Source organism: Carassius carassius, chromosome 20 (assembly GCF_963082965.1).
Source record: "Carassius carassius chromosome 20, fCarCar2.1, whole genome shotgun sequence".
NCBI lineage: Eukaryota > Metazoa > Chordata > Actinopteri > Cypriniformes > Cyprinidae > Carassius > Carassius carassius.
Window position 1 is genome coordinate 6,718,264 of NC_081774.1, and position 8,268 is coordinate 6,726,531.

Here is an 8,268-nt window from a genome sequence, read left to right on the forward strand (position 1 = left end):
TTAAGAGAAATTGAGGATTACAGTTTTTCAGAATCTAAACTATTCTTTTAATTGAGCAGTGAACAAATAAAATGTATTTCAACACAGAAAAACATAATTAATAGGAAAATATGTATTGTTAATGTCTTTTCAGTCTTGTTCTAATTCATTATAACACAGGCTTAAAAACACATCAGATCAACAATTTGAACAGTTTTAATATATGATTTAGCATCGCTGTATTTTAGGTTGGTCAAGAGACTTGACGAGATGTTTGTCGCACACACTTCTCTTTCTGACATCCGTTTGATATGCCACTGTCAAACCTGCCTGATCAAGCAGCCGTTTGTCGTCTACTTCGACATGAGCCATTCTTGCTTTCTTCCTGGTGAAAATAAGGTAGCGTTGCAAAAAATATGACAACTAAGACTTATACTGGAAATACTAACACAGCGTGCGTGTGTGTGTGTTTATATTCTTGCAGGAAATTAACGGAAATGGGCTCTCTCGACAGTATGTAAAACTAAGCATTTTTTTTCTCATGACAATTTCGTCATTCAAGACTAGAGAACGTAATATTTAGTTAATTGATTTTTATTCTGTAAAATAAAGGTAGGCTACTTTTAAGTTCAAGCTTGTGTCAAATCTTTCTCTGATCCTTAGCTCTATACAAAGTCTGTATTGCTGTACTGAACAAGTGCTTATTCCGTTAATATTTCGGACTATTGTCATGTAGGCAGTTTCAGATCTCGCGCTGGGCCAAATGTCAGCTGCAGCTCAGAGTGGAAGTCATATTATAGCTCCTGTACTCACTAATAATACAATAACAGGCAATGTCCACTTCCTACATAATGCACACGGTAAGTATTTCTGTTTATTTATATAATATATGTATCAAATCATATGCTAAAATATGTGTATGCCTATATGTATCAAATATGTACTAATAAAGTTATATAATATATATATATATATATATATATATATATATATATATATATATATATATATATATATATCCTTAATCTAGCTGTAAACAAACTATAATTTATAATTAATTCATATTCAGAGTAATTAAATTTTCTGCAGGTTTCACTTTTGATCGCCCACACTCTGAAACAACACAAACATCAGGTAACAGATAAGTCTGATGTGTGTTGAATATTTTTCCTTCTGTCTATTAATTTAAAACAATTAATAAGCAACCGTGTATCAAGCAACAACATCAGAATTTGTTCTAAAAGGCACTAAACCTCTGAATATTGTTTTATTTCTGAAGCAACAAGATCATTGATTTTCAAACATAAGACACAGATCTGCAGTGAGTGTCAGTATGTAACTGAGTAAAACTCACTGCCTGGTGAATGAGTGCTGCTGTCTGAGCGCTACACACAACCTCTGATCCTTCAGAGACACAGAGATCAGCAAGAGAGAGAAGAAGAGCTCCGCTCCAGTGGAGAGGACTTCCAGCAGGTCCTCGGCTCCAGGAGCAGTGATAAATCTGTCCATCTGAATTCTCTGTTCAACCCAGATAACCATGGGATCAGTCCTAGATCTGTCATACTGCAGGGAAACTCAGGGAATGGGAAGACCTTAACTGTACAGAAGATCCTGATGGACTGGGCATCTGATAAACTCTACAAAGAGCGGTTTGATATTTCACTTAAAGTGTAAAGAAATAAACCGCATTCCTGGCAGAAAGAGTTTGGTTGAGATCTTGAGCTACAGCTGCAGTTTAACACCAGGTCAGATCTCACAGATACTGCAGAAGTCACCACAGAAGATGCTTTTCATCATTGATGGGTTTGATGAGTTGAGACTCACACAGGAGATTTATTACATGTCACCTCACACTGATGTGATTCAGAAAGCTCCAGCTGGGGTCACACTTTGTGCCCTGTTGAGGGGTCGCATCTTGCCAGAGTCCTTCCTGCTGGTCACCACTAGATCTACAGCTATAGACAAGTTGAGCAAGCTGCTCAAAGGACCTCAGCGTTTCACTGAGATTATGGGATTCTCTGAGAAGGGAGTGGAGGAGTACTTCCAGAAGTTCTTTCAGGATGAGGAACTTTTCAGAAGGGCTTATACATTTGTGAAGACAAATGAGACCCTCTTCACCGCCTGCTCCATCCCTGTCATCTGCTGGATCATCTGCACGGTTATGCGAGAGAGGTTCAATGATGGTGCAGATGTGACAAGCGGACTGGAAACCACCACCTCCATCTACGTTGACTTTGTGTTCACTCTGCTGGATCATCACTGCCAGGGTTTGAGTCAGCCCGTCCCGATCCTGCTGAGGAGTCTGGGTCAACTGGCAGAGAGAGGGATGCTGGAAAGACAAGTGCTGTTTGATGAGAAAAGCGTGCATGAAACTGTTCCAGACTCTGCTAAAAATCCATTCCTATGCAAGTTCCTCTTTAAGAGAAGAATCCACCAGGAGACAATGTTCAGTTTCATGCATCTCAGCTTTCATGAGTTCTTTACTGCTCTCAACTATGTCCTTCTGGATGAAGAAGAATCCCAGAGGAAACTGGCAGTGCTAATATTAAATCATACCGATTGTTACCCACCACATTTTCCAGCTGTGTGGCAGTTTACATTTGGTCTCTTGAATAAGGCTGTGAAACACACACTTATGAAGAAACATGGGCTGTTTGTTCACCCAAACACACAGGCTTGTCTGAAAAAATGGATTTTGAAAGAGTTTCATTTTGATTATTTGTTTAATAGTGGAGCTCTTTTTCTTCTTCACTGTCTTTATGAACTCCATGAAGATGACTTTGTGTAAGAAGCTATGGAATCCTTGAATAAGTTGGATACATATGCTCAATTGTTGAGAAGAACAGACTACTGGGCCCTGCTGTACTGCATTCAGTGCTGTTAGAGCATCAAAGAACTGGATCTCCACTCTTCCAGTTTAACGCCTGAAAAGTTGATGATGAATCTACCTGCACTCCACAAGATTAAACATTTGCAGTAAGTGCTTTGGTGCAAAACAGATCCTACACTGATAATGCAATGATATTTCTACCCTGTCTGTCTTCCTACCTTTTTTGTGATACGACCACCACTGGTTGTTTATTTTAATCTGTTTCTCCAGTATTTCCAATGTAAAATAAACGTCTTACACCTGTCAAACTTATCCCAAAATAGTATTAAGGTTATTAAGAAGGTTTTTTGACATAACAAATATTTTATACATTAAATGTATCATTACATTGTTATTGTTTGTTATTGAAAATGTAATTTATTTAGTCATTACTGAAATCTTCTGTATTTGATTTTAAAGTTTGCTTCTAGAAGATGCATCAGAATCTGATCTTGTTAAACTGCTGTGTGCCCTCACGAGAGGACAGACACTGAATGCCCAGGAGTAATGTTTTTTTTTTTAATACCACCGACTCAAAATATGTTTTATACATTTAATGTTTTTCATACACACATGCTATCATCCTTCAGTGGACTTTTTTTCCCCCTGTGCTTTGCAGAGTTCATGTCATGTCCCCGACTGGAAATGTTGGCAATTGTTCTATCAATACACTTGATCTGTCAATCAGTGAAAAGCTATCCAGGTGTAGAAAACGTTGTTTTAGTTTTTCCTGTTCATCAGATAACATTTTCTCACAATGGTCATGTAATCACCTTTATGATAGTTTAATAGTTTCAACTGTACATGTGTAGATATACAACCCGAATTCCGGAAAAGTTGGGACGTTTTTTAAATTTTAATAAAATGAAAACTGAAAGACTTTCAAATCACATGAGCCAATATTTTATTCACAATAGAACATAGATAACATAGCAAATGTTTAAACTGAGAAAGTTTACAATTTTATGCACAAAATGAGCTCATTTCAATTTTGATTTCTGCTACAGGTCTCAAAATAGTTGGGACGGGGCATGTTTACCATGGTGTAGCATCTCCTTTTCTTTTCAAAACCGTTTGAAGACGTCTGGGCATTGAGGCTATGAGTTGCTGGAGTTTTGCTGTTGGAATTTGGTCCCATTCTTGCCTTATATAGATTTCCAGCTGCTGAAGAGTTCGTGGTCGTCTTTGACGTATTTTTCGTTTAATAATGCGCCAAATGTTCTCTATAGGTGAAAGATCTGGACTGCAGGCAGGCCAGGTTAGCACCCGGACTCTTCTACGATGAAGCCATGCTGTTGTTATAGCTGCAGTATGTGGTTTTGCATTGTCCTGCTGAAATAAACAAGGCCTTCCCTGAAATAGACGTTGTTTGGAGGGAAGCATATGTTGCTCTAAAACCTTTATATACCTTTCAGCATTCACAGACCCTTCCAAAACATGCAAGCTGCCCATACCGTATGCACTTATGCACCCCCATACCATCAGAGATGCTGGCTTTTGAACTGAACGCTGATAACATGCTGGAAGGTCTCCCTCCTCTTTAGCCCGGAGGACACGGCGTCCGTGATTTCCAACAAGAATGTCAAATTTGGACTCGTCTGACCATAAAACACTATTCCACTTTGAAATAGTCCATTTTAAATGAGCCTTGGCCCACAGGACACGACGGCGCTTCTGGACCATGTTCACATATGGCTTCCTTTTTGCATGATAGAGCTTTAGTTGGCATCTGCTGATGGCACGGCGGATTGTGTTTACCGATAGTGTTTTCTGAAAGTATTCCTGGGCCCATTTAGTAATGTCATTGACACAATCATGCCGATGAGTGATGCAGTGTCGTCTGAGAGCCCGAAGACCACGGGCATCCAATAAAGGTCTCCGGCCTTGTCCCTTACGCACAGAGATTTCTCCAGTTTCTCTGAATCTTTTGATGATGTTATGCACTGTAGATGATGAGATTTGCAAAGCCTTTGCAATTTGACGTTGAGGAACATTGTTTTTAAAGTTTTCCACAATTTTTTTTACGCAGTCTTTCTCAGATTGGAGAGCCTCTGCCCATCTTTACTTCTGAGAGACTCTGCTTCTCTAAGACAAAGCTTTTATAGCTAATCATGTTACAGACCTGATATCAATTAACTTAATTAATCACTAGATGTTCTCCCAGCTGAATCTTTTCAAAACTGCTTGCTTTTTTAGCCATTTGTTGCCCCCGTGCCAACTTTTTTGAGACCTGTAGCAGGCATTAAATTTTAAATGAGCTAATTAAGTGGATAAAAGTGTAAAATTTCTCAGTTTAAACATAAAAACACAAAAAAGTTTGCTACGTTATCTATGTTCTATTGTGAATAAAATATTGGCTCATGTGATTTGAAATTCCTTTAGTTTTCATTTTATTAAAATTTAAAAAACGTCCCAACTTTTCCGAAATTCGGGTTGTAAGTAAATATTTCACATTTGTCTGGCATGTTATTTCTTCAACATAATACCTTCAGATTATTATTATGGTTAAAGTAACGCAATTAAACTGGAAACTCAAAACAGATAAAACAATGAAATGCCACACTTTCTGCTTTTTTGTTTACTGTCAATGTTGCAAATAATTACTTCTTCCCAACAGACCATCAATTAATCAGAATATTAAAAAGTCTCAAGTTCTAACTTGTTGATTTATAGACACCTAACAACGTAATCAGATTAAATTCACATCTGTTGCTTTATTGATACCAATTTTGTTTTGTTTTTCTAGTGTCCGCTTAGGAACATCATGGTATGAAGGCCCTGAAGCACCCTTGCGCTCACTCAGTCTCACATTTCCACACTCAGAGCTCATCAACATCAACTGGATCGAACTTTTTCAGATAATAACCCAAAATGATTCAGATGCATTAATTAATATTCTATACTTCTCTAAACTGAAAAAGATAGAAATAGTAGTAGACCGCCTGACCGAGAGATGGTGTGTTTGGACCCTTCAGATCATCCAGAACTGCCCCAGTCTAACAGAAGTCAAGTAAGAAAAAGATCTGTAATCACCTTCTGTCCTGTGTTTGTATACAGTTGTCTGTTAGGAACTCTTGTGTTGGTCATATTTAAAGGAATATTCCACCCAAAACATTTACTCATTCTTGTGTTCCAAACCTGTGGAACTTTCTTCTGTGGAACAACTCAGAAGATTTGTTCTTGGCAACATCCATATAACATCCGTTGTTATGGAACTGTTCAAATAAAATTTGTCAAATGCAAAGTATTAATAGTATCTGTTCCTAAAATATTCATAATTTTATCTTAAACTAGGGTAGATGCTTACTTTTTACTGGAGGAGGCAATTGAGATCTTGCAGAGGTCACGCACAAGACCAGCCTGTGTTTTGAAAGTTAAAGGGTTTGTATTGGTTTATCTTCATACTTCTTTAATCAGTAAATAAACTAGTTTTTTTTTTTTTTTGCAGTTTAATAGAGGTTAGAGATTTTAAGACTCAAAACACAAAAACACCATAAAAGATGTCTATGTGACTTGTGCAGCATATTGCATCTGCAGTGATGCTATGCTTTGTGCTTTCTTGTTATGAAGGTGGGCTTGCTATGAACGGGCTCAAAAATGTACAAAATTGTTGGACCTTTCACTAAGCTGCAACCAGAACGTGGAGATTCATTTGAGTTCTCATGGCTTTTCTATGGAGAAGTTACGGAAGTAAAAACTAAGGTTAACAAATGAATGCATTGATAACTATGAGAACTGTAAAATGATAGCCACATTAGCCAGAAACAAAAGATTGACTTTTTATGATTTATACAATATTTCTATGTAAACATTGTATATTAAAAGTTTTCAGTATAATAGCATATGATCATATATAATAATACATGTTTAATCTCTTGCTTCTCTCCATTTTTAAGGTCCTTGTTTTAAAAACGAATGGTATGGCATGATAACTAGCATCATGACCAGAGCTGTGGATGGAGATGATGACAACTAAAATGCAGTTAGGTTTTGTATTGTAATAGTTGTCAAGACAATTTATTTGTATAAATCTTTTAAAAATACAGATTGTTTTAAATCATTTTTACAGTTTCATGATGATTCATTTTTGGTAGTTTAGAGCTGGGTGATTGTATAACATTTAAGTTAACATTTGATGATACAAACAAGCAGTTGAGATTTGCTCTATATATTGTGTGACTGTGAGAACGGTTTGTATGCAAAAGAAAAAAAAAGATTTTAAGGTGGGGTTATTAATTATGTTGTGATACAGAGGATTATGAATCTTTTGTGATGTTTATAACAATTTAGTGTATTAACAAGCCCATTTACTATTTGGTGATGTTTATCATCATTTAAATAACATGTATAAACAATGGGAATTAAGATTATGGTCATATCACTCACCCATAAGCAGTTCAACAAAAATAGATACATGATACAAAATGTTATGGTCTCCTAGTATATGCAAACCAAAGACAACTGTGGCAAGGAATGAAAAACTCCAGATAAAAAAAAGCCTTGGGAGAAACCAGGTTATACCAGGGGTCAGTTCTCCTCTGGATATACATTCATATGTCAGTAACTAAACAGACAAATCTCATGTAACTGTAGTAGTGTGTTCTTTTCATTGGTTTATTTGATTTTGCAACACTGTAAAAAATAAGAATTTGATAATTCCGTTTGGTTTTAGCTACAAGCTCATGTGAAAGTCTAATAAAACATGAAAACAAAGTCCCTGCAGATGTCCACTGATTTGCATTAAAGAATTAGTGAGTACCACTTTAAGGAATAGTTCACCCAAAAATAAAACCATTAATTTCCACAGCAGTGTTGTTCTAAACCTGCACAACTTTCTTTAAGAATATCCTGACCACTCCGTGAAGCAGCTGTGTTTGTTCAAAGAAGAAATGACAGAGAAATGACACACAGAGTAGTGCTGGTCAAACACTAAATGCCCTGGGTTTATTAAACATTTTTTGTCATAATTATTTTGTAATTCATTCTTCCAGGTGGGACTTGGGAAAAAAAAAAAAAAAACACCTCAAAGATAGATGATGCCATTGGAACGGGCATTCAGATTGTGGTACATACAAACAACTACGAGTAGCCTTGTGAAGTACCGTCCTCTTCACAGAAGAGAGCTCGTGCTGGCCCCACAGGACGGGTCAACATGAAGTCTTACAGGAAACAAAACGTCCCTTTTTTGTTCATTTTCCTTGTTTTCATATAAAGTGGAATGTTGATGATGATGTCACTGTAGTCCTCTCCCTTAAGAACTACTGTTACACACAAATAACAGACTCGCTCCTCAACACGGGACGTACAATCAGTCATCACAACAGAGGTAATAAAAATAAACCCATTTAAGTTTCACAAACCCCAAATAAAAAAAGGGTCTCTCAGATTCCAAAACAAAATGACTCATACAAAGCAGCAAT

General features: G+C 36.8%; 1 protein-coding gene and 1 long non-coding RNA gene across 2 annotated transcripts; both read left to right on the forward strand.

The window, feature by feature from the left end:
- Nucleotides 1-476: 476 nt before the first annotated feature.
- nlrp3l (NACHT, LRR and PYD domains-containing protein 3-like) lies at nucleotides 477-6,115 on the forward strand. The gene is given in 6 exon segments (XM_059502654.1): nucleotides 477-492; nucleotides 1,349-1,607; nucleotides 1,609-2,955; nucleotides 3,280-3,352; nucleotides 3,468-3,551; nucleotides 5,770-6,115. Coding segments are annotated over 3 exon segments (1,434 nt in total). The 3' UTR covers nucleotides 2,768-2,955; nucleotides 3,280-3,352; nucleotides 3,468-3,551; nucleotides 5,770-6,115.
- Nucleotides 6,116-6,429: 314 nt separating this feature from the next.
- On the forward strand, nucleotides 6,430-7,561 carry LOC132096214 (uncharacterized). The gene is made up of 2 exons (XR_009422560.1): nucleotides 6,430-6,538; nucleotides 6,745-7,561. It is a non-coding gene; the product is annotated as an uncharacterized LOC132096214 (long non-coding RNA).
- The last annotated feature ends 707 nt before the right edge of the window (nucleotides 7,562-8,268 follow it).